General features: G+C 47.8%; 1 protein-coding gene and 1 gene segment (V, D, J or C); both read right to left on the bottom strand.

Moving 5' to 3' along the window:
• The window catches only part of LOC123332164, a 74,682-nt gene extending 62,371 nt beyond the window's left edge, over window positions 1-12,311 (bottom strand). The window contains 2 exon segments of the V gene segment in view: window positions 11,750-12,056; window positions 12,172-12,311. Coding sequence covers window positions 11,750-12,056; window positions 12,172-12,217 — 353 coding nt within the window.
• LOC112582842 (immunoglobulin lambda-1 light chain-like) overlaps window positions 1-26,952 on the bottom strand; it is a gene marked incomplete in the record, with an annotated part of 281,468 nt that overhangs the window by 49,814 nt on the left and 204,702 nt on the right.

A 26,952-nucleotide genomic window follows, 5' to 3' on the forward strand; every position in this document is an offset into this window, starting at 1 on the left:
TTCTAACTTCTCTAAGGAACCTGTTTTTAGAAGGTTTAAAGCATCTCGTGCCTCTCACGGTTGGGAGGCTGTGAGCAATCACATGTGGCCGGACAAGCATGTCAGGCAGGCTAGAGAACCTTCAGAGGAATTTGTAGGTTGAAACACTCCTATCACACCCAGGAATTATTATTAACTGGAGCTCTAAGTTAACTCCTTCTCCGAAAGAAGTGGTGGGGGACAGCCCCCCGTAAAGTCAGAGGTGTAGGTGAGAGCACAAAGTAGTAAAGCAGGCAGACTCTGGTTTTGGGGGTAGATGTTCGAGGATTTCCAGGGGGACTCCTGAGGCTCGATCCCACCTTTGCATATATCGAGCCTCCTCCCTCATGACCTCTGTCACGGGTGGAGGTCCTCACGCCAGCTCCACGCACTTCCCAGGAGATCTTCGCGACCCAGGAATTGAACCCGGATCTCCTGCATTGCAGGCAGATTCTTTACCAACTGAGTGATAATGAAGCCCCCAGGTGCGGCTGAAACTTTGTTTTAATAGCACAGGGCAGCAGTGCACAGTCCCACATCAGTCACTTGATTTTTCAAACGGGAGGAACTTCCCAGCACATTCAGGAAAGGCCGTGTTTAGCTTTGGAAGCACAGTGAGAGGCCACAGGAAGGCGGTGAGGACCAGGGCTTGAGTGGAGGGAGCGAATAGAAAGAACTTTGATGGTGCTTGATACATCTTAAGCACATATGAATATTTACTCTTATCCCATTTGTTAATATTCATATTCCTTATCCTTAACACAAACCAGAGGCTTTAGGATGGTGGGGGTAGGAGTGTGATGGGTTTGGCCCAATTGACAAGGGCAGTGTTTTCTGGCAACACCAATATACACACACTCCTTGTGGGAACCCTCCACACTCACGAACTGAGGTCCTAACAGCCATGCATAAGAGCGGGCCTTATTTGGAAACACTCAATTCGGACATCATGAGTTAAGCTGAGTTCATGTTGGGGAGAGGTGTCCCTAGTCCCATTCAGTGCCCTTGGGTCTCAGGAGCTCTGGTCCAGGAAACCGTCACCCTCTCCCGCCAGCCCATTGTCTGCACTGCGGACGCCCCTGTGCAGAGCCTGCCTGGAGGGCCGGGAGGCGGGGCCGCCTGGGGGCTCCGCTCTGGCAGAACCGGGCCAGGCCTGTCCCTGCGGTGTTCACGGTCCTCCTGGGGCTGGAGGAGAGAGTGAGCAGGACGGGAGGGTGTGTGTCTCACTTCCCCGTCTGCCTGTGTCACTGTGAGCAACACCACTGATATCAGCTGACTGACAGTAATAATCGGCCTCGTCCTCGGCCTGGGCCCCGCTGATGGTCAGGGTGGCCGTGTTCTCTGAGCTGGAGCCAGAGAACCGTTCAGGGATCCCTGAGGGTCTCCCACTAGACTCATAAATGACCAGCACCGGGGCCTGGCCTGGCTTCTGCTGGTACCAGTGAGCAAAAGAGCTTTCGAAGTCGTCTCCCTGGCAGGTGATGCTGGCCATCTGTCCCAAGGACACGGACACCACAGGCGGCTGAGTCAGCTGAGACGAGGCCAGGTGACCTAGAAGAGAGGAGAGGAAGGGGAGTGTGGGAAGAGGGTCTCCTCCCTGCGGCCCCCACCCCTGCAGCAGCCCCTGTGCTGAGCTGACGGGCCAGCCTGAGCCCTGGTCACTTGGGGCCCAAGGCTGGGGGGCTGCATCTGCACAGAGAGTGAGGAGGGTCAGCAGGAGAGGGGTCTAGGCCATGGTGGATGCGCCCCAAGCTCTGCCTCTGAGCCCGCAGCAGCACTGGGCTGTCCGAGACCCTTTATTCCCTCTCAGAGCTTTGTGGGGGCAGTGAGGGTTTGGGTTTATGCAAATTCACCCCCGGGGGCCCCTCACTGGGAGGCGGGGTCACCACACCATCAGCCCTGTCTGTCCCCAGCTTCCTCCTCAGCTTCTCACATCTGCACATGAGACTTGTCCTCAGGGACTGAGGTCACTGTCACCTTCCCTGTGTCTGACCACATGACCACTGTCCCAAGCCCCCCGGCCTGTGGTCTCCCCTGGACTCCCCAGTGGGGCGATCAGCCTGGGAGCATCCTGGCCATGCAATGAAGCATGGTGCTCTGGGGTTCACTGTGGATGTGACCCTCAGAGGTGGTCACTAGTCCTGAGGGGATGGCCTGTCCAGTCCTGACTTCCTGCCAAGCGCTGCTCCTTGGACACCTGTGGACCCACAGGGCTGGTTCCCCTGAAGCCCTTCTTGGGCAGCCCAGCCTCTGACCTGCTGCTCCTGTCCGTGCTCTGCTGTCCCCTGCTGGCCACCCCACGTGCTGCCTCTAGTAGAGCTCTGATTTCTGAGCATGACTGATTACTGTCTCAGGTACATTCACGTCCCTGTAAAGGGCTGAGTTAGCATTTCTCACACTAGAGAACCACGGTCCTCCTGTGTACAGTGACCACACTCCTCTCTGTGGGACTTTTGCAGAAGATTCTGCAGCCAGGAGTCACAAGGAGTCTTAGCTGAGAAATGCTGGATCAGAGGGACCGGATAACCAATGTGAGCACAGGAACCTGGAAGATATTATCTGGTGACAATACTCACAGCTCTGACAGATGTTCTGGGCATCAGGGAACACGGGGGCTGTGGACTGGTGAGACGTATGCGAAATCTTCCGAATACATACATACATGGAAATATATGCGTATGTACATGTAGAGAGAGAGCCAGAGGCTGTGAGCGTCAGAGCACCAGGTACCCACGTTACCGCCACAGAGATCACAACACAGTGACTTCTTCTGGTTTATCGGTCAATTGATTTCACGATTCAAATTCTTGTACTCCATGTTGAACTGAACAAATTTAAAAATACTGCAAAATACACTTCCGTGTGCTTGTGTGTGTTCAGTCTCTGTGACCCCATGGACTGTAGCCTGCCTGGCTTCTCTTCCATGGAATTTTCTAGGCAGGAATAGTGGAGTAGGTTGCCGTTTCCTTCTCCAGTAAATACACACACACAGAGGTTACTATTTTAATCACCGAGGTGGTTCGTAACATGTGTCCCACTTGTCTGGGAAACAAGGTGCCATTCCATTTATTTCTGGGGGTCTCTGGGGGGAGTGTTTCTGGAGGACATGAGCAATTGAACCTTCTGGCTCAGTGAAGCAGGCGACCCTCCCCGTGTGGGTCCTGGAGGAACAAAAGGCTGAGGAAGGCAGAGTCCCCTCCTCCCTCTGCTCAGAAGAGGGTAGTATCATAAAGAAGAAAAGGAAAAAATGAACTCTTGGAGCTCAGTTCTCTGGAGCTAAATTGCACTCTGAGGGTCACATGCAGAAATTCTAGATACAAGACAACTCACCTCACCCAACTCCCAGCCTTTCGGGAAAGGATGGGATGAAGGAGGCAGGATGGTGACCTGGGGGCCATCACAGCCAGGCCTGCAGGAGGACCTGAGGAGCTCTGGTACGGGTGAGCTCTTCAGCCCAGTTCAGTTCAGTTCAGTCGCTCAGTCATGTCCAACTCTTTGCGACCCCATGTATCTCAGCACACCAGGCCTCCAAGTCCATCACCAACTCCCCGAGTTTAACCAAACTCATGTCCATCGAGTCGGTGATGCCATCCAGCCATCTCATCCTCTGTCGTCCCCTTCTCCTCCTGCCCCCAATTCCTCTCAGCATCAGGGTCTTTTCCAATGAGTCAACTCTTCACATCAGGTGGCCAAAGTATTGGAGTTTCAGCCTCAGCATCAGTCCTTCCAATAAACCCTCAGGACTGATCTCCTTTAGAACGGACTGGTTGGATCTCCTTGCAGTTCAAGGGACTCTCAAGAGTCTTCTCCAACACCACAGTACAAAAGAATAATTCTTCGGCACTCAGCTTTCTTCACAGTCCAATCCTCACATCCATACATGACCACTGGAAAAACCGTAGCCTTGACTAGATGGACCTTTGTTGGCAAAGTAATGTCTCTGCTTTTTAATATGCTATCTAGGTTTGTCATAACTTTCCTTCCAAGAAGTAAGCATCTTTTAATTTCATGGCTGCAGTCACCATCTACAGTGATTTTGGAGCCCCCCAAAATAAAGTCTGACACTGTGTCCCCATCTATTTCCCATGAAGTGATGGGACTGGATGCCATGATATTTGTTTTCTGAATGTTGAGCTTTAAGCCAACTTTTTCACTCTCCTCTTTCACTTTCATCAAGAACTTTAGTTCTTCACATTCTGCCATAAGGGTGGTGTCATCTGCATATCTGAGGTTATTGATATTTCTGCTGGCAATCTTGATTCCAGCTTATTCTTCATCCAGCCCAGCATTTCTCATGATGTATTCTGCATATAAGTTAAATAAGCAGGGTAACAATATACAACCTTAACATATTCCTTTCCCAAATTGGAACCAGTCTGCTGTTCCATGTCCAGTTCTAACTGTTGCTTCCTGACCTGCATACAGATTTCTCAAGAGGCAGGTCAGATGGTCTGGTATTCCCATCTCTTTCAGAATTTTCCACAGTTTATTGTGATCCACACAGTCAAAGGCGTTGACATAGTCAATAAAGCAGAAATAGATGTTTTTCTGAAACTCTCTTGCTTTTTCCATTATCCAGCAGATGTTGGCAATTTGACCTCTGGTTCCTCTGCCTTTTCTAAAACCAGCTTGAACATCTGGCAGTTCACGGTTCACGTATTGCTGAAGCCTGGCTTGGAGAATTTTGAGCATTACTTTGCTAGCGTGTGAGATGAGTGCAATTGTGCAGTAGTTTGAACATTCTTTGGCATTGCCTTTCTTTGGGATTGGAATGAAAACTGCCCTTTTCCAGTCCTGTGGCCACTGCTGAGTTTTCCAAATTTGCTGGCATATTGAGTGCAGCACTTTCACAGCATCATCTTTCAGGATTTGAAATAGCTCCACTGGAATTCCATCACCTCCACTAGCTTTGTTCATAGTGATGCTTTCTAAGGCCCACTTGACTTCACATTCCAGGATGTCTGGCTCTAGGTCAGTGATCACACCATCATGATTATCTGGGTCATGGAGATCTTTTTGGTACAGTTCTTCTGTGTATTCTTGCCACCTCTTCTTGATATCTTCTGCTTCTGTTAGGTCCATACCATTTCTGTCCTTTATCGAGCCCATCTTTGCATGAAATGTTCCTTTGGTATCTCTAATTTTCTTGAAGAGATCTCTAGTCTTTCCCATTCTGTTGTTTTCCTCTATTTTTTTGCACTGATCGCTGAGGAAGGCTTTCTTATCTCTTCTTGTTAGTCTTTGGAACTCTGCATTCAAATGGGAATATCTTTCCTTTTCTCCTTTGCTTTCGCTTCTCTTCTTTTCACAGCTGTTCGTAAGGCCTCCCCAGACAGCCATTTTGCTATTTTGCATTTCTTTTCCATGGGGATGGTCTTGATCCCTGTCTCCTGTACAACGTCACGAACCTCATTCCATAGTTCATCAGGCACTCTGTCTATCAGATCTAGTCCCTTAAATCTATTTGTCACTTCCACTGTGTAATCATAAGGGATTTGATTTAGGTCATACCTCAATGGTCTAGTGGTTTTCCCTACTTTCTTCCATCTAAGTCTGAATTTGGCAATAAGGAGTTCATGATCTGAGCCACAGTCAGCTCCTGGTCTTGTTTTTGCTGACTGTATAGAGCTTCTCCATCTTTGGCTACAAAGAATATAGTCAATCTGATTTCGGTGTTGAGCATCTGGTGATGTCCATGTGTAGAGTCTTCTCTTGTGTTGTTGGAAGAAGGTGTTTGCTACGACCAGGGAGCTCTTAAGAGCCCTTCAAATTGGGGGCAGGGGCCCTGCCTCTATCCCCTGCTCCACACACAGGTCCATAGCTGCATCTGCCACTGGGATGAGGAGTGTCACCGGGGCCAGAGACTACAGCAGAAGTAAGACCGGGATCTGGGGCTGTGGACCCCAGTGTCTGGGGGAAATGAGGGGTTCAGTCCTGCAGCTGGCGGGCTGGATTCGGGCTGTCACACGAGACACCTGGGGCAGTGATGGTCACAGCATGGCTACTTCTGGTGTTATGACCATTAAAGAATAAAGACAGACAGACAGACACACAATGGACAGGAGAAAACAATGAGAATCAGTGCATGAGTAGAGGACGTATAACATGCAAATGTAATGCAAGATTTAAATAAAAATGTAGCTTTTGGGGAGAAATCCAAACATGTTAAGAAGAAGAGAGAGAGGAAGGCAAGAAGAGGAAGAAGAAGGAGGAGGAGAAGGAGGTGACGAGGGAGAGGGACAGGAGGGAGGGGAGGAGGGTGAGGGGCCGAAGAGAGGGAGGACTCGGGGGAAGAGAAGTGGATTAGAAGGTGAGAGAGGCCAGGGTCAACCCAGTGTCAGGTCACCCGAAGTCAAGCAGCAACAGTTAGAACCAGACATGGAACAATGGACTGGTTCCAAATTGGGAATGAGCTCGTCAGAAGTGTATATTGCCACTCTGCTTATTTAACTTACATGCAGAGTACATCATGCAAATTGCTGGGCTGGATGAAGCACAAGCTGGAATCAAGATTTCTGGGAGAAATATCAACAGCCTCAGATATTCAGATGATACCTCTCTAATGGCAGAAAGTGAAGAGGAACTAAAAGGGCCTCTTAATGAGGGTGAAAGAGGAGAGTGAAAAAGCTGGCTTGACACTCAACATTAAAAAAACTAAATCCTGGCATTCACTCCCAACACTTCAGGCAAATAGATGGGGAAAAAGTGATAACACGACAGACTTTATTTTCTTGGGCTCTGAAATCACTGTGAATGGTGAATACACCATGACATTAAAAGACACTTGGTTCTTGGAAGGAAAGCTATGACAAACCTAGACAGCATATTAAAAAGCAGAGACATCATGTTGCCGACAGAGGTCCATATAGTTGAAGTTACAGTTTTTCCAGTAGTCATATATGGATGTGAGAGCTGGAATACAGAGAAGACTGAGCACCAAAGAATTGATGCTTTAAAACTGTGGTGCTGGAGAAGACTTTTGAGAGTCCCTTGGACAGCAAGGAGATCAAACCAGTCAATCCTAAAGGAAATCAACCTTGACTATTCATTGGAAAGACTGATGCTGAAGCTTCAATATTTTGGCCACCTGATGTGAGAGTTGGACTATAAAGAAAGCTGAGTGCTGAAGAATTGATGCTTTTGAACTGTGGTGTTGGAGAAGACTCTTGAGAGTCTCTTGGACTGCAAGGAGATCCAACCAGTCCATCCTAAAGGAGATCAGTCCTGAGTGTTCATTGGAAGGATTGATGCTGAAACTGAAACTCCAATATTTTGCCCACCTGATGCAAAGAACTGACTCATTGGAAAAGAACCTGATGCTGGAAAGATTGAAGGCAGGAGGAGAAGGGGACACAGAGGATGAGATGGCTGGATGGCATCACCGACTCAATGGACATGAGTTTGAGTAAACTCCGGGAGTTGGTGATGGATAGGGAGGCCTGGCGTGGGGCGATTCATGGGCTCGCAAAGAGTCGGACCCAACTGAGCGACTGAACTGAACTGAACTGAACTGAATTGTCAATATTTTTGATGGCAATTTTCCCTCACATTGCCTCCATCCTCCATATTAGACGTCAGCTCTCAAGCTAGACAGGGGTGTACCTGGAAGAAAGTTCTGCCTTTTCTTTTCAAAGCAATTCACAGGTGACGTTTTTCTATTTCTGATGTGGACATTGCCCTGCAGCCACTGGAATTCTGTGCCAAGTAGGAGGTTTATGTGTCCCTGGTCCAGGTCATCACATGGTGATTCAAATATTCTCCAGGGAAATCTTCTTTGTATGAAAGTTCACTGTTTTTGTAGGACACCCAGAAATTTCCTCTTGCACCTCTAAGAGTTTGGACAGTGGCTTGCTGAGCAAACCAGTGAGATGGTCTGGATTTTCTTTTTGAATGTGATGGAAAAACATGGTCAAAAGGAGAAACATGGGCCAAAAAATCATGGGTCAATAGCTGTCCAGGTAGCAACCCAGTTCCTCCCCGGACCTTGTCTCAGAGAAAGAGAAGCCTTTGGTGTAACTGAGGTGTTTGTTCTCAAGGCTGGGGCAGCACTTTGAAACAGAACAGGTGTTCCTGGTGACCCTCATCACTTACAGCACCTACACACAGGCACAGCCTGAGGGGTCTGGGGTTCAGACACAGCTCAGGGCCAGTGTGATATTGCCTCTGAGGTAAGAATTCAAAGGGCAGGAGTGACATGTGGTCAGGTAGTGGCACGGGGGGCTTCTGGGTAATAGATCTGGGTGTTTGCAGCTGCCTAGGATGGCGCCCGAGGAGCAAAGCAGGATTGCCACGGGTGGGTTGAGGCCAGCCTTGACCTTCACTACTTTATCCGGGGCCTGAAGATCTTCAAGGAGGTTCAGCTGCTGTGTGTGGCTGAAGGTCCTCTGGGCCTGAGCCCTGTCTACTGTCCCCCGTGCTGACCATCGATGTCTTCCCCAGATATCTGCAGATTTTCTGCTGTGCGTGCAGCACAGGATTTAGGGAGTGGCCTTGACGGGGAAAGGCAGGGGCTGGAGAGCGAATAACAATGCCAAGTTCCCTTGGGGAGGAAGAGGTTCTTTCTGATGGACCTTGAAAAGCATTCTCCTGAAGTCTCAGGTTAAAGAGGTCTTGCTTGAAAACGCTGGATCAGCATGGCTGGACGGACCTGTGAAGGTCATCACTGGCTCAGCCTCTCATCTGGTCTTTGTCCCTGCTGTGCTCTGCCCACAGTCAGCTGAGAAAGGAGCTGCTCTTCCTATGGGGAAGGGACGCCCTGTCTGTGGAGCTGACCCAGGCTCTGGGCTCTGGAAGGACCAGGCGGGGAGGAAGATGGAGTGGGCTATGCCAGGCTGATCCAGCCCCCCGTGAGAAGCTGTGAGTGTGAAGCAGGTGCATTGGACCAGACTATACAAGGGCCCTCAGCCTTGTCCCCAGCGATGGTGAGGGCCGCTCTGTCCCCAAGGATGGAGCCTAAAGAGTGACTGGGGGTGGATGAAGGTGAGGGTGACTGTTGGCCTGGATGACAGCATAGGGAAGGGTCTTGAGTCACCACAGGCTGGAAGCTGATGGCCGAGGAGAAGAGAAGGAGACACCCATGGGCACCAGTGTTAGGGCAACTCCTCCACAAGGCCCCTTGCCCAGACCCCCTCCCCACCGCCCAGGGAGTCTGCCCTGACCTGTGCAGAGGCCCATGAAGGGGACAGTGGTCCAGGACATGTTGTTGATGCTTCTACATGCACTGCTTCCTGAGGGGCTCGTGGCTGGGGCTGGTCTCCTGCACCTTGAACTCTCCCCTGTCTCTTCAGTGAGGAGTGGCCCTCAGGCCCATCCCCCACCCACCCAGCTTCCTGCCAGCACCAGGGCTGGGTCCTAGCTGAGGACCCCTGCCCGATGAAGGGTGGGCGGAGGGGGGTGGTGAGGGCTTCGTGTCTGCTTTCCTTCGGCTGTCACCCTCTGTCCCCGGGCATGTGGACCCTCATGGCTCCTGACGCACACGTGAGGACCACTTACAGGGAATGAAATGGCGTCAGATGAAAAGATACTCAGCTGGGCCAGCTCCCACAAATGGAGACAGGGACTCACAGTGCCCACTGCTACTCAAAAGTCTGAAAGTCTCCTTTCCCCAGACTCCAGGTCTGATAGACTTGACCATGGGCCTCTGGTTGATTCCCTCTAAAATAAGCTTTGGTCTTTTTTTTTTTTTTTTTTTTTTTAAGTACTTTTAGCTCTTTTTTAGAAAATTTATTTATTTATTTATATTTCTTCTTGACTGCACTGAGTCTTCATTGCGGAGTGGGCTTTCTCCAGTTTTGGCAAGTGGGCAGAGGAACCTGGTGGGCTACAGTCCATGGGGTCGCAAGAGCAGGACACGACTTAGTGGCTAAACCACCACCACCACCAAACTGGCTCAAAGCTGGAAATTGATCCAGGCGTTGTGACTTGAGTTAGACTTTTGTTCACTTGACCTAGATGGTTTTGGGGCAAAGTAGGAGTTTGGTGGTGGTTTAATTGCTAAGTTGTGTCCTACTCTTGTGACCCCATGGACTGTAACCCACCAGGATCCTCTATCCATGGGATTTCCCAGGCAAGAATACTGGACTGGGTTGCCATTTCCTTCTCCAGGGGATCTTCCCCATCCAGGAATTGAACTCTGGTCTCCTGCTGGGCAGGTTGATTCTTTACCACTGCACCACTTGGGAAGCCCCCTCCAAGTGTGGGTAGCAGGTCTTAAAGCACAAATCTACTCTAACCTTACAATCTCGTTACACGTTGAGTCCCTTTGTGTTCAGGCAGACAGGTCTGGGTCTTCTAGTTCACTCACTAGTGAGAGGGTAACAGGAAGGAAGGCTGTGGGTCTCCAAATGGGGGAAATAGGCTTCAAGTGTCAGGCGTTTTTTCTCTCTCTCTTAAGGGCCAGGAGGAAACAAACTACAAGTGTCCTATTTTTTCCCTTCTCTATACAAAATTATAAGGAGGTTTCTTTTTACAATCTATGTTGCCATGACAACACCTGGTTCCATCAGAACGTAACTTTTCTCAAACCTTGAGCTAACCAGTGCGTTTTCTTCTGGAAATGCTTTTCGTAAGTTACGTTAATGAACTGTGTATTTACCCTAGACTCTGTTTTTCTTCAAGTTGATTTCGCCTAAGGCTGAGAACCGTAATGGCTCAACAAACCAGTATGTTTTACTCATGCAAATGTTCTCTTAAGCTATATTAATGTATTTGCCTGGAAACCTAGCTTTCTTTAAGAATCACATCAAATGTTTTATGGCCTGGGGTGACTTACCTTGTGCCAATATTATCTCAAAATTTATGTTGTGGTTGAGGGATCTGGTGCCACTTTCTGAGTTTTGAGACATTTCCTTTTAGCAGCCTGCTCATAGGTGTATAACTTCTTGCTAAAAACTAGCAAGGGGGCACTCTTTCTGCCTGCTTCTGATGTCTATGTCAGAAGCTTTCTCTATCTCTTTTATACTTTATTAAAACTTTATTACTCAAAAGCTCTGAGCGATCAAGCCTCGTCACTGGCCCTGGATCAAATTCCTCTCCTCTGGAGGCCAGCAATCCCAGCTTCTTTCATGGCTCAGCAACAACCTTTCACTAAGGATCGCGTTTTGGACTCTGCTTCCAGTAACTAATCAACCAAACCACTGGGACTCCCTGTACCCTCTGCCACCCCTACCAGCTGCAGGTAACACGAAATGCAGAGTCTGTGTGAAGGGAGCCCAGGTCAATGAATCCAGCTGATCCAGCCTTATGCTCCACCCACCGCTAACCACCTCCCTTCCTGTCCCCTCCCCGTTTGGTCTAGGGGGTTTTTGTCCCTGTGAAATAGGAGAACCAAGCAGTTCCTGCAGTGCAGTGTCCCTCCTGTGGGTCGTACTCTCTACTCAGCCTAGGAACCTGCTGAGGCTGATTGCAGTTGTTGGTCTAGAAGCAAAGGGGGGCAACACGGGTGGGGGCCCAGTGGAGAATCAGCACAGGCCCACGTGGCAGCTTCCTCACGAACCGTGACTATTTTCTTGGGTCATGCTCCCACTCATATGCAGCTTAAAGAAGAGGGACAACAACCATGAAACCACCCCTTCCTCATCTCCTCAGCCCTCAGAAGGGTCCTCAGTGCCCTCTCAGCTGCTGACGCTTCCACATCAGATGCAGACGAGCTACCAGCAGAGTCAGAGCAACAGGGAGCCTGTGACCTCAGGTGGGTTTTGTCTCACTTCCCCATAAGCTTGGACCGCTGTGCACAGTACCACCACTTTTATATGAGCTACAGTAATAGTCGGCCTCGTCCTCAGCCTGGAGCCCAGAGATGGTCAGGGTGGCTGTGTTCCCAGACTTGGAGCCAGAGAACCGAGCAGGGATCCCTGAGGGCCGTTTGTTGACATTATATATCAGAGTTTTGGGGGCTGAGCCCGGGAGCTGTTGGTACCAGCCCACACCATTATAACCCCCTATGTCACTGCTGGTCCCAGCACAGGAGATGGTGACCGTCTGTCCCAGATTCCCAGACACTGAGGAAGGCTGAGTCAGGCCAGACTGGCCCCAGGACCCTGCAAAGAGGAGAAACACACTCTGGTCAGTTCCCTGCTGGGGCCCAGGTCACCCTGAGGACAAAGACACCAGGGACCAGTCAGGTCCCCGGGGTCCCTCCCCTGGAGGCCTCACCTGAGCCCTGAGTGAGGACTGTGATGAGCAGCAGAGCCCAGGCCATGGTGGAGACGCTCCAGACGCTGCCTTCTGAGCCCGCAGCCCTGGGCCTGGTCCTCAGATCCCTCTTATCCCCTCCCCCAGAGGAGGGTGGGTCCCCATGCAAATCTGCTTCCTGCTCCTGCCCCTCCTCACCCCCTCTGCTCACCCTCTCTGACCTGCCCCTTTGTTGTAGATACTTCTCCCTCCCCGGACAGCAGAACTTCCTGAGAATTAACTCTTTCACATATTGAGTGAGGACAGACCAAGTCCATGACAGGATGTGGGGAATGAACCCCACAAGTTTCCACAAGTCATCGTGGTTCCTGGGGGAGAAATCCCAGAATGTCCAGTGGGCTGGCTGACCCGCAAAGAAGAGAACTGGGGCCCCGACGGCTCAAAGATCCAGCTGCCCCACATTCCAGGAGTCACATGCAGAGCTGGAGACCATTACCCCTCAGCTCCTTCTGTTTTAAAAAACTGTTGTTGAAGGGCCTTCCCTGGTGGTCCCGTGGTTAGCTCTCCGAGCTTCCACTGCATGGGGCTCGGGTTTGATCACTGGTCTGGGAACTAAGATCCTGCAAACTGCGAGGCACAGCCAAAAAGTAAAAGTAAAAACAAAAGATTATATTGAAGTATAGTTGATCTACAATGTAGTGTTAATTCTGCTGTAGAAGAAAGTGACTCGGTTATACTCACGTACACATTCTTTCTTCATGTTCTTTTCCAACACGGTTTACCACAGGATATTGCATACAATTCCTTGTGCTGTACATAGGACCTTGGTGTTTATCCATCCAGTGGTTAATAGTCTGTTCTACTTGTCCCAAACTCCCAGTGGGTTCCTCCTCCACCCCCAGCTCCTTCTTTCCGCCTCTCTTGGGAGAGTCCTCATGTTCCCCTCCATCCTCTCTCGGCGGTGCTCTGAGTCTGAGACCCGAGCGTGAGCCATTGGCCGCTTGTTTGCACTTCTGAAGGTAATTTATTGGAGCGCAAATGCTTTGGGACATAAAAAGGGATCTGGGAGAAGCAGCCGGTGAAACTTCATTTGCTCTTGTTTAGTCACTATTTGGTGTTAACTCTGTGCGACCCCGTGCACTGTAGCCCACCAGACTCCTCTGTCCATGAGATTTTCCAGGCAAGAATACTGGAGTGAGTTGCCATCTCCTTTTCCAGGGGGTCTCCCTGACCCAGAGATTGAACCCAAGTCTCCTGCACTGGCAGCTGGGTCGTTTACCACTGAACCACTGGGGAAGCCTGTCGATCCTTCACGTGGGACAGTTTAAGCCGCCAGAACCGTCCCCAAATCCTGGCCTTTACTGCCCCCTGGTGGCTGCAGACGTTGCCGACCAAGCCCAGGGAGGCAGCTGAGTGGCAGCTGGAAATCCCTCCCTCCGGCCCTCCCCTTCCCTTCCCGCTCAGTACCAGACCGCCCCCACCACGCCCCCGCCGCCCTCCCTGACCCAATCCGCTCTAAACTCTTGTCTCTTTGTCCTTTAACTCCCTTCGGGATGGGATATATCACCTGCCCCACCAGGTGGACGGACCCTCACCCGTGGCCAATGATGGACAAAGCTAGAGGGATCCCCTTTCCATTTCAAGTCCCGCAGAGGCATTCTTCGCTCTCTATGTTTTCTTCAGAGAATCAGTTACAACCTCACTCTTTAAAACCATGGTCTTGTTTTGGTTTTGCTTTGGTGTTTTTCTGTTTCCACCCTAAAACTCATGAGCACATACCTTCTTGACCGTTGCACCAGCAGCCGCTCAAGGACAAATGTTTGTTGAATGAGTCTGGATGAGAGGAAGGAGGGGAGGGCTGAACCTCCTGTTCCAAGATGAAAAAATTGAGTTTTGATCAGCTCTGTTCCAGGTGACAATCTTAGGTCCAGATTGAACAACAGTATGCTTAAAACGATGCTTAAAACTCAACATTCAAAAAAACTAAGATCATGGCATCTAGTCCCATTACTTCATGGCAAATAGATGGGGAAACAAAGGAAACAATGACAAACTTTATTTTCTTGGGCTGCAAAATCAATGCAGACGGTGACTGCAGCCATGAAATTAAAAGATTCTTGCTCCCTGGAAGAAAAGCTATGATAAATGTAGACAATGTATTAAAAATCAGAGCCATCACTTTGCTGACAAAGGTCTGTATAGTCAAAGCTATGGCTTTTCCAGTAGTCACATACAGACATGAGAGTTGGACCCTAAAGAAGTCTTAGCGCTGAAGAATTGATGCTTTCAAACTGTGGTGCTGGAGAACTCTTGAGAATCCCTTGGACTGCAAAGAGATCAAACCAGTTCATCCTAAAGGAAATCAACTCTGAATATTCATTGGAAGGACTGATGCTGAAGATGAAGTTCTAATACTTTGGCCATCTGATGCAGAGAGTCGACACACTGGAAAAGAGTCTGATGGTGGGAAAGATTGAGAGTGGGAGGGGGAGGCAACAGAGGATGAGATGGTTGGATGGCATCATCGACTCAGTGGACATGAGTATGAGCAAGCTCCGGGAGATGGTGGTGGACAGGAAAGCCTGACAAGCTGCAGTCCATGGGTTCGCAAAGAGTTAGACATGACTTAGTGACTGAACAACAACAATATATTCATCCATCCATCCATCCATCCATGTGTGTAGCTGGACACCTTAAGCTCTCTTAGCTCACAGGCACAGGGATGTCTGGCAGAATGGCAGGGAGAGCCAGGAAAAACAGCCATCCCTACTGCCCTGCCTTTACTCTTAGCCACCAGGAGCTGCCAATGGCCTCTGGTTAAAGATTTAGGGTCTCTGGGATGACAAGGACACAGCACCAGACCCCACCTTCAGAAAAACACAGCTTCACTGTCTGAGGATGCCAAGGGTTCCTAGGCTTAAGTGAGGACTCAAAGGAGGCCCCCCAGGCCAGCATGAATGAGAAGGGCTCTGCTTGGCTTGTAACCCATCCAGGCAAGAATCCTCAGCCACCTGGCTCTTACGTCTATCCAGAAGCCAGACTTTCTCCCCTCCAGGGGCTGGGAGGAAGGAAGTGCCAAAATCATCCTAACATCCCCAGATTTGAGGGGCACCGCTTCAGAGGGTCCTGCCCACATTTTCCATGACTATGCTCTGCCCTGACTTAGTCTGAAGGGGACCTTTGGTGAAAACAGGGGAAGCCTGTGCTCAGGAGCAGCTCAAGCTGAGGACATCCGAGGGGCTGCGGAGATCAGGCAGAGGTGAGGAAACCAGACGCAGGAATTGTTTGGCTTCTTAAAAAGCTGAAAATGAATCGGGGGGTGGGGCAGGGGACTCAAGTAGAGGGGGTGGCACTGCCTGCCCTCCACAGGGGCAAGCAGGCAGTGTTGCTGATGGGGTGGCATGGGATGGAAGTTGGGGGTGGAGTGGGATGAAGGTGCCCCTGAAATCTGGAGGGTGAGGGGCAGAACGAGGCATCATCTGGAGAGAAGACAGTCTAATTGACCCTGGTCTGCAGTTTCCGCTGCCCCTGGGATCACAGAAGTGGCAAAGTCCAGAGAGTAGGGGGCATTGGAATGATAAGGGGAGGGACATCTTATCTTATAAGGGAGGTGGGGGTGGGGCAAGAAGCACTGCTGAGCAGGCCCTGGGCCCCTGACACCCCACCCCCAGAGGAAAAGGGGTTTTGGAAGCACAGACCCAGAGGCGGGGTGGGTAGAGGATTGGTGGTGGGGGCTTTCTATGTCTCACCCCCTCCCTCCAGATCACGGGGGGCCTTCACCCCACTCCACCCTCGACTTCCATTCCATGCCACCCCATCAGTGAATCTGCCTCCTTGCCCCTGTGGGGGGCAGCAGTGCCACCTGCCAGCAGATGGTCTGAGTCTGAGCTCCGGAGGACAGCTGCTGAGCCGAGGCACCAGTGAGTGCAGGTTTTTCTGGATTTCTCCCCAAATAGTGCACCCTTCCCCCATCCTCCTGGATGACCTGGCAGGACCCCCAGACCTGCTGAGTCCCGGGACAGTGGAGAATGGTGTCTCTTCCATTCAGAATGGAAGCTCCTGTCCTCCGCTCTCATCCCGGACCTTGTCCACTGCCCACAAGCAGAGTGGGCAGTTCCCACCTTCAGGCGACTTCCCTGGGCACACTGCCCTACCAGGCTGGCCCAGGGATGTCTTGGGAAGCCCTGGACCTGCAGCCAAAAATAGCTTTACTATTTTTGTTTCTCTAAACATTTACAAGAATAGAAGAATGGTGTGCTGTAGTTCATGGGGTCGCAAAGAGTCAGACATGATTTAGTGACTGAACAACAGCACTCATCTCACACGCTAGTAAAGTAATGCTCAAAATTCTCCAAGCCAGGCTTCAGCAATATGTGAACTGTGAAGTTCCAGATGTTCAAGCTGGTTTTAGAAAAGGCAGAGGAAACAGAGATCAAATTGCCAACATCCGCTGGATCATAGAAAAAGCAAGAGAGGTCCAGAAAAACATCTATTTCTGCTTTATTGACTATGCCAAAGCCTTTTACTGTGTGGATCACAATAAACTGTGGAAAATTCTGAAAGAGATGGGAATACCAGACCACCTGATCTGCCTCTTGAGAAATCTGTAGGCAGGTCAGGAAGCAACAGAACTGGACATGGAACAGCAGACTGGTTCCAAATAGGAAAAGGAGTTCGTCAAGGCTGTATATTGTCACCCTGTTTATTTAACTTATATGCAGGGTACATCATGAGAAACGCTGGACTGGAAGAAACACAAACTAGAATCAAGATTGCCGGGAGAAATATCAATAACCTCAGATATGCAGATGACACCACCCTTAGGGCAGAAAGTGAAGAGGAACTCAAAAGCCTCTTGATGAAAATGAAAGTGGAAAGTGAAAAAGTTGGCTTAAAGCTCAACATTCAGAAAACAAAGATCATGGCATCTGGTCCCACCACTTCATAGGAAATAGATGGAGAAACAGTGGAAACAGTGTCAGACTTTATTTTTCTGAGCTCCAAAATCACTGCAGATGGTGACTGCACCCATGAAATTAAAAGACGCTTACTCCTTGGAAGGAAAGTTATGACCAACCTAGACAGCATATTCAAAAGCAGAGACATTACTTTGCCAACAAAGGTCCGTCTAGTCCAGGCTATGGTTTTTCCTGTGGTCATGTGTGGATGTGAGAGTTGGACTGTGAAGAAGGCTGAGCGCCCAAGAATTGATGCTTTTGAACTGTGGTGTTGGAGAAGACTCTTGAGAGTCCCTTGGACTGCAAGGAGATCCAACCAGTCCATTCTGAAGGAGATCAGCCCTGGGATTTCTTTGGAAGGAATGATGCTAAAGCTGAAACTCCAGTTCTTTGGCCACCTCACGTGAAGAGTTGACTCATTGGAAAAGACTCTGATGCTGGGAGGGACTGGGGGCAAGAGGAGAAGGGGATGACAGAGGATGAGATGGCTGGATGGCATCACTGACTCGATGGACGTGAGTCTGGGTGAACTCCGGGAGTTGGTGATGGACAGGGAGGCCTGGCGTGCTGCGATTCATGGGGTCGCAAAGAGTCGGACACAACTGAGCGACTGATCTGATCTGATACAAAAGCTTCTCTACTACTCTTGATAAAAGCTGAGAAAGAACAACAACAAAAAGAGAAGAGATGGAGAAATTGGAAAACCTAAACTACATGAAATGGGAGCATTGAATATGAAACTGAAAAAGTGAAACTAGATAAAAGTAAAAGATCATCACATAGTCCAGTTGCCTTTATACCTGGCTTCTCATTAGAAACATATCTACAGCTTAGGAGATAAAAGTAATACCTAGGCATTTGTATTTTTCAACAAATTCCAAGATAATTCTGATATTCATCTGGATTTTTAAAAGTGACTACAGGTTTTCCTATTAAATGGTAGTTTTGGTGATCTAGAATTCTATTATTTTTCTGTTGATCAGTCATGATAAAATGGTATTAATGAGTAAAAAGATAATCACATTAGTAAAAGATGTCTAGAAGTTTTCACAATCAATAGCCAAACGAAAAAGTAAAAATAATAATTACAATTGCAGGCCATAATGGGAATGTGATTCACCTAATAATACAAAATAACTGCATATAATTTGGGGGTCAAGCAGAGTGATGTAGTAAGTGGAGTGCATACAGGCGCATGTTTTCACCCTCTAGCCAGTCTTTGTCTTTTGGTTCGTGCATTTAACCCATTTACATTTGAAGTAGTCATCCATATATATGACCCTATTACCATTTTCTTAGTTGTTTTGAGGTTTGTTTTGTGTAGGCCTTTTCCTTCTTCTGTATGTCCTGCCTAGAGAAATTCCTTGAGCATTTGTTGTAAAGTTGATTTGTGGTGCTGAATTCTCTTAACTTTTGCTTGTCTGGAAAGCTTTTGATTTCTCCATCAAATCTGAAGGAGAGTTTTGCTGCATAGAGTATTCCTGGTTATAGGTTCTTCCCTTTCATCATTTTAAATATATTGTGCCGTTCCCTTCTGGCTCGTAGAATTTCTATTGAGAAATCAGCTAACAATTTGATGGGAGTTCGCTTGTATGTGATTTGTAGTTTTTCCCTTATTGCTTTTAATATTTTACCTTTGCCTTTAATTTTTGACAAATTGATTACTATGTGTCTTGGGGTATTCCTCGTTGGGTTTATCCTGCCTGGGACTCTCTGTTTTATCTGAACTTGGTTGATTATTGACTTTCCCATGTTGGAGAAGTTTTCAGCTATTATCCAGCTATTATCTCTTCAAGTATTTTTCTCAAGTCCTTTCTCTCTCAGATTTCCACAAAATCCTGGAAAGCACTTTCTGCATTCTGCTGGTTATGGAAAAATTCTCCCTGCAAAAAGTTGTCAAGATGCTTGAAGAAGTGGCAGTCATTTGGCAAGAGGTCAGGTGAATATGGTCGATGAGGCAAAACTTTGTAGCCCAGTTCATTCACTTTTGAAGCAATGATTGTGTGACCTGTGGTTGGGTGTTGTGAAGAAGAACTGGGCCCTTTCTGTTGACCAATGCCAGCTGCAGGCGTTGCATTTTTTGATGCATCTTATCAACCTGCTGAGCGTACTTCTCAGATGTAATGGTTTTTCAGGGACTCAGAGAGCTGTAGTGGATGAGACAGGAGGCAGACAACAAATAGTGATCATGACATTTCTCTGATAGAAGATTGATTTTCATAAGTGATTTGCAACTTATTCTTGGTTTGACCACAGAGCTACATATCACTGGTTGTCATATGAAAACCACTTTTCAAACAAACCACAATCCCATTGAGAAATGCTTTAATGTTGTTAAATAGAATAAGGGAAGAATACACTTGAAAGGGCCAAATTTCTTGATTTCACTCAGTTCATGAGTCACCAACTTATTGAGATTTTCCACATTTCCAGTTGCTTCCAATATCAAATGAAAGCAAAATGGTCTAAGGGGAAAATGAACAGAAAGAGATTATGAGGCAATCAGATCAGATCAGGTCAGGTCAGTCGCTCAGTCGTGTCCGACTCTTTGCGACCCCATGAATCGCAGCACGCCAGGCCTCCCTGTCCATCACCAACTCCCGGAGTTCACCCAGACTCACGTCCATCGAGTCAGTGATGCCATCCAGCCATCTCATCCTCTGTCATCCCCTTCTCCTCTTGCCCCCAGTCCCTCCCAGCATCAGAGTCTTTTCCAATGAGTCAACTCTTCACGTGAGGTGGCCAAAGAACTGGAGTTTCAGCTTTAGCATCATTCCTTCCAAAGAAATCCCAGGGCTGATCTCCTTCAGAATGGACTGGTTGGATCTCCTTGCAGTCCAAGGGACTCTCAAGAGTCTTCTCCAACACCACAGTTCAAAAGCATCAATTCTTGGGCGCTCAGCCTTCTTCACAGTCCAACTCTCACATCCACACATGACCACAGGAAAAACCATAGCCTGGACTAGACGGACCTTTGTTGGCAAAGTAATGTCTCTGCTTTTGAATATGCTGTCTAGGTTGGTCATAACTTTCCTTCCAAGGAGTAAGCGTCTTTTAATTTCATGGGTGCAGTCACCATCTGCAGTGATTTTGGAGCTCAGAAAAATAAAGTCTGACACTGTTTCCACTGTTTCTCCATCTATTTCCCATGAAGTGATGGGACCGGATGCCATGATCTTCGTTTTCCAAATGTTGAGCTTTAAGCCAACTTTTTCACTCTCCACTTTCACTTTCATCAAGAGGCTTTTGAGTTCCTCTTCACTTTCTGCCCTAAGGGTGGTGTCATCTGCATATCTGAGGTTATTGATATTTCTCCTGGCAATCTTGATTCCAGCTTATGCTTCTTCCAGTCCAGCGTTTCTCATGATGTACCCTGCATATAAGTTAAATAAACAGGGTGACAATATACAGCCTTGACGTTCGCCTTTTCCTATTTGGAACCAGTCTGTTGTTCCATGTCCAGTTCTAACTGTTGCTTCCTGACCTGCCTACAGATTTCTCAAGAGGCAGATCAGGTGGTCTGGTATTCCCATCTCTTTCAGAATTTTCCACAGTTTATTGTGATCCACACAGTCAATATGAAAGAAAACAGAAGGCTCTGGGATAAAATCAGACAGAAACTGGGAGGCAATCAGGTCACATGTAAAAAAATCCAGGGAGCCCAGAAGCCAAATCAGAGTGAAATCAGGGAGTATGAAGTAAAATCTGATAGAAACAAGGGGTTCTGAGTTAAAATTGACAGAAACAAGGAGGTAATGAGGTAAAACCTGAAAGAAACTAGGATATATTCAGCTACATACAGACAGAAATTAGAAGCTTCTGAAAGAAAAATCTAACAGAAAATAAAGGGATCTGTGGTAAAACCTGAAAGAAACTTTGGGATCATGAGGTAAGATCTGGAAGAAACTAGGGGGTTCGGAGGTAAAATCTGACAGAAACTAGGGGGTTTTCAGGTAAAATGTGAAAGGAACTAGGGCTTTCTGAGGTAAAATCTGAGAGAAACTAAGGGGTCCTCAGGTAAAATTTACAGAAACTAAGGGCTCTTGATGTAAAATCTGAGAGACTAGGGATGTCTGAAGTAAAATCTGACAGAAACTAGGGCTCCTGAGACAAAATGTCAGAGAACCTAGGAACTAGGGGGTCCTGGGGTTAAAATCTGAAAGAAACTCGGGGCTCCTGAGGTAAAACCTGACAGAAACTGGGGGTCCCAGAAGTAAAATCTGACATAAACTAGGGACTCCTGAGATAAAATCAGGAACGAGGGGTTCCCAAGGTAAAATCTGACAAAAATTAGGGACTCCAGAGGCAAATACTGACAGAAACTAGGGGCTGCTGAGCTAAAATCTAAAAGCATCTAGGGGCTCCTGAGGTAAAATCTGACAGACACTAGGGAAATCTGAGGTAAATTCTGACAAAAAAATCTGACAGAAACTCGGGACTCCTAAGGTAATTCTGACTGACCTGGAGCTCCTGAGATAAAATCTTACAGAATCTAGAGGCTTCTGAGGTAAAAATCTGACAGAAACCTAGGAGATCTGAGATAAAATCCAGCAGAACATAGGGGCTCCTGAGGCAAAATCTGATAGAAACTCGGGGCTCCTGGGGTAAAATCTGACAGAAAGTCAGGACTGCTAGGTAAAATCTGACAGAAACTGGGGTTCCTGAGGTAATTTCTGACAGGAGCTAGGGGGTCCTGAGGTAAAAATCTCACAGAAACTGGGGTTCCTGAGGTAATTTCTGACAGAAACTCAGGGCTCCTGAGGTAAAATCTGACAGAAACTGGGGGTTCCAGAAGTAAAATCTGACATAAACTAAGGACTCCTGAGATAAAATCTGTCAGGAACAGGGGGTTCCTGAGGTAAAATCGGATAGAAACCTGGCACTCCTGAGGTAAATCCTGAACAGAAACTCTGCAATTCTGAAGTAAAATTTGACAACCTAGGGGCTTCTGAAGGAAAATCTGACAGAAACATGGGGCTCCAGAGGCAAAGTCTGACAGAGTGTAGGGGCTCCTGAGGGAAAATCTGAGAGAAATTTGGGACTTTGAGGTAAAAATCTGACAGAAACTATGGGCTCCTGAGGTAATTTCTGACAGGAACTAGGGGATCTTGGAGTAAAATCTGGCAAAAACTAGGGGCTCCTGTGGTAAAATCCGACAGAAACTAGGAGCTCCTGAGGCAAAACCTGACAGAAACTTTGGCTCCTGAGGTAATTTCAGACAGGAACTATGGGCTTCAGAGTTAAAATCTGACAGAAACTTGGAGATTTGATGTTTAAAACTGACAAAATTTAGGGGCTCCTTAGGTAAGACCTGACAGAAACAAGGGCTCCTATGGTAAAATTTGACAGAAACTCGGGGCTCTGAGGTAAAATCTGACAGAAACTCCGGGCTCCAGACATAAAATCTGACAGAAACTCACAGTTCCTGAGGTGAAATCTGACAGAAACTCAGGCATCTGGAGGTAAATAAACTCTGAAAGAACTTGGGTCTCCTGAGTTAAAATCTGACATATATCCGGGGCAACTGAAGTCAAAACTGACAGAAGCTTTGGGCTCCTGTGGTAAAATATGACAGAAACTTTGTGCCCTTGAGGTAAAATCTGAGAAAACCTAGGTGTTCCTGAGGTAAAATCTGACAGAAGCTTGGACGTCCTAAGGTGAAATCTGAGAGCTCACAAGGAGTCCTGAGGAAAAATCAGACAGAAACTAGCAAGGCATGAGGTACAATCTGAGCAAACCTAGGGGCTCCTGAGTTAAAGTCTGATAGACACTTGGGGTTCCTGAGGTAATATCTGATAGAAACTACTGGCTCCTGAGGTAATATTTGACAGAACCCAGGGGCTCTTCAGGTAAAATCTGACAGAAATCAGGGGCTCCTGAGTTAAATTGTGACAGAAACTAGGGGCTCCTTAGGTAAAATCTGACAGAAACATGTGGTTCCTGAGGTAAAATCTGACAGAAACATGTGGTTCCTGAAGTAAAATCTGACAGAAACTTGGGGTTCCTGAGGTATAATCTGACAGAAACTAGCAGCTTCAGAGGTAAAAATCTAACAGAAACTAGTGGCACCCGAGGTAAAATCCGATTGAAACTAGGAGCTTCTGAGGTAAAATCTGACAGAAACCAGGGACTCCTGAGGTAAAATCTGCCAGAAACTCGGGGCTTCTGAGGTAAAAGCTGACCTAGCCTCTCCTGCAGTAAAATCTGACAGAAATTAGGGGCTCCTGAGCAATATCTTACAAACCTAGGGGCTTCTGAGGTAAACTCTGACAGAACCTTGTTGCTCCTAGGCTGTGACTACATTTGTGTGAAAAATTAGAACAGGCAGGAAGTCCATGAGTGATTTACAGGACTTAAATACTAGGGAGAGTTGTTGACTGGAGATGGATGATGTATTTCTCTTATGAGGAGGAAAATATTCTAAAGATAGAGTGTTTGTGGATGTTCAAATTTGAGAATATATTATAAACAATAGGATCATTCACCTTAAAATGATGTATGTTATGGATTGTGAATTGTATATAACAGAGACTATGAAGATTCTGATGCTGATAAATACAAATCAGTCTCAAATGATTCAGAAAATAAATGTTTTGTATCCAGAGCATGTGCTGTTTGAAGGTAGGTGTGTGTGTTTGTAAACTTATAAATTCAGGAAGAGAGTGTGAGAAAACAGGATATAAGAAAAGGAAATATAGCAATGTTTAAAACATAGTGAAATTTCTAAAAGCTCCTGTATAGAACCTCTAAAATTTTATTGAAGTTTGTAATTACTACAAAACAAACAAACAAACAAACAAAAAAACCAGCAAAACCAAATGAAAGCCTGAGTTTAGGAGTGTCAGGAAGCATTTAACAGGAGGCTTCCTGTGTGCTGTTTTGGATCTGTCATGAATCCTCTGTTCCTTATTAAAATTAAGAGGAGTGGCAAACAGCTCCCGGGGCTGAGGAATGCATGCATTTCCTTCCTTAGTTTTTCCATATGGTGATAGGTAACTATCTACGATCATCTTCCTTTTTATGAACCATAGGGCAAAAGTGATTATTTACAACCCTCTCTCTTTGATACAGATTGCCTTATGTTTCCTTGATAATCTGTAAGTCTGGGCTTTTGATCTTTTTATGAGCAGAGCTACCTTGTAAGACAGTATATATACCCACACTATGTTGAATAAAACACCCTCGTTCCATCACAGCTTGGGTCCCCTTGTCTTTCTTTCTTTTTCTCTCTCTTTCTCTCTCTCTCAGGCTAATTCTTTGGAGCGCAGAAGCTCGCTGAGCTCACTTTCTTGTCTGGGCTTGCAAGACCCTCGCAAGAGGGCGCCCTGTGCCTACGTGAAGCAGTGCAAGCCCCGTGTCAAGGGCTTTACTGGTTTTCTGCGTTAACCAAGGAATATCAGCCTCTTTCTCTCTCTTTTACTTTCTTATTGTCGACTCCAGACCACTAGGTTCCGGCCCATTAAAGGACCTCAACATAGGAGGAAGGGCTGACTGAGTCCAAATGATGTATTGGTCTCACTTCCCCACTTCCCTCACTTCTATATGACCTGCAGTAATAAACAGCTTCACCCTCAGCCTGTGTGGCCCAATTCTTAACAGGCCACAGACCTGTACCTGTTGAAGACCTCTGTGATAATGGATGGACTAACTTGTAAGTGCATTATAAACCACTGAACTCTACACCTTATAAGTGGACTTCCCTGGTGGCTCAGATGGTAAAGCGTCTGCCTACAGTGCTGGAGAACTGGGTTCGATCCCTGGGTCAGGAAGATCCTCTGGAGAAGGAAATGGCAACCCACTCCAGTACTCTTGCCTGGAAAATCCCATGGACAGAGGAGTGTAGTAGGCTACAGGCCATGGGGTCGCAAAGAGTTGGACACGACTGAATGACTTCACTTCACTTCACTTCACTTCTTCTATACCTTAAATGAGGACTGTCATTTGATGTGAACACTGTTTAAAATAAATGTACTAAGCCTTAGATGGTGATTGAATGCAACTGAAACCCGATTCAGGAAATGAATGTTTTGTTTGCCATGTGTGAGTGTGCTGAGTATGCACACTAATGGATGTGTATATCCATGTGCACATTCAACTACATATACATATGTGCAGAGAGAAAATGAGAGCTAAAATCAGATAATGAGACTCAAGTATGGTAAAATGTTAAGTATAGATGGATCTGGGGAGAGGATATGAATCAGTTCTTTTTGAAATCTAATTCATTTAAGTTTGTAATTGTTGACAAATAAAATGATAACAAAGAAGGAACAAATGAAAGTTTGCAAGTAGGTGTGAAGGTATTTGAGGGACCGGATGCAAAGAGCCGACTCTTTAGAAAAGACCCCGACAGTGGGAAAGATAGAAGGCAGGAGGAGAAGGGATGACCGAGGAAGAGAGGGTTGGATGGCATCATAGACTCGATGTACATGAGTTTGAGCAGGCTCTGAGAGATGGTGAAGGACAGGGAGGCCTGGGAAAATGAAGTCCATGGAGCTGTAAGAGTCGGACACGACTAAGCGAATGAACAACAGTGGAGGTTTTGGTCTCACTTCCCCCTAAGCTTGGACCGCTGTGCACAGTGCTACCACTTCTAGGAGAGCCACAGTAGTAATCAGCCTCGTCCTCAGCCTGGAGCCCAGAGATGGTCAGGGTGGCTGTGCTCCCGGACTTGGAGCCAGAGAACCGATCAGGGATCCCTGAGGGCCGTTTGCTGACATTATGTATCAGAGTTTTGGGGGCTGAGCCCGGGAGCTGTTGGTACCAGCCCACACCATTATAACTCCCTACATCACTGCTGGTCCCAGCACAGGAGATGGTGACTGTCTGTCCCAGATTCCCAGACATTGAGGAAGGCTGAGTCAGGCCAGACTGGGCCCAGGACCCTGCAAAGACAAGAAACACACTCTGGTCAGATCCCTGCTAGAACCCAGGTCACCCTGAAGACAAAGACACCAGGGATCAGTCAGAGATCCCCGGGGTCCCTTCCCTGGAGGCCTCACCTGAGCCCTGAGTGAGGATGGTGGTGAGGAGCAGAGCCCAGGCCATGGTGGCGATGCCCCAGATGCTGCCTTCTGAGCCTGAATCTCTGGGCCTGGTCCCGTACCTCTCTTATCCCCTCTCCCACAGGAGGGCGGGGCCCCCATGCAAATCTGCTTCCTGCTCCTGCCCCTCCTCACTCTCTTCTCACCTCTGGCCTGGCCCTGGACACTAGAGTCTCTATGTCCATGGACAGCAGGTCTCCTCTGAGAGGATGGAAATGCTTGGACACGTCATCCTTAGTTAAGACACTGACTATTACTGGTCCAGGAAATGGGGCCCTCCTGGATGGTCCCTGATGTTCTGATTGGGGGTCAAGATGTCCTTGGCTGATAATCTGGTAATCACTCTCTGGGTTTTGTGGGTGAAGGTGAGGACAGGGGTCAGAGGGGCTGGGGTTTCTTAGAGATTCAGTCCTGTCTCCTCCTGTCACTGCAGGAGACCTGGGGGTGTCCATCCCCTCCCTATACTATCCCCATAGCACCATGATTCCTCTGCCCCCAGTCTCGGCCTCTGCTAGGCTCTGAGTTTGAACCCTGGGACCTTAATCGGTCTTTGTATAATAGGAAAGGGCCTATGAAGCAAAGCAGGTTGAGGACATTTCACCCTGACTCACACTTAGAGGCTCAGGAGGTGGCAGCTGAGGGCTTCATACAGGTCAGGAAACCGCACCAGAACCTCCCTAAACCCGGGCAGGCCTTCACTGCCCCCTGGTGGCCTCAGAGGGTGAGGACAGTTGCCCCAGGGAGGCAGCTGAGTGGGGTTGACCCCTCAACTCTGACCCCTCCACCTTCTCTTGTCCTCC

The sequence above is a fragment of the Bubalus bubalis genome, chromosome 17 (assembly GCF_019923935.1).
Source record: "Bubalus bubalis isolate 160015118507 breed Murrah chromosome 17, NDDB_SH_1, whole genome shotgun sequence".
In the NCBI taxonomy this organism is placed as follows: Eukaryota; Metazoa; Chordata; class Mammalia; order Artiodactyla; family Bovidae; genus Bubalus; species Bubalus bubalis.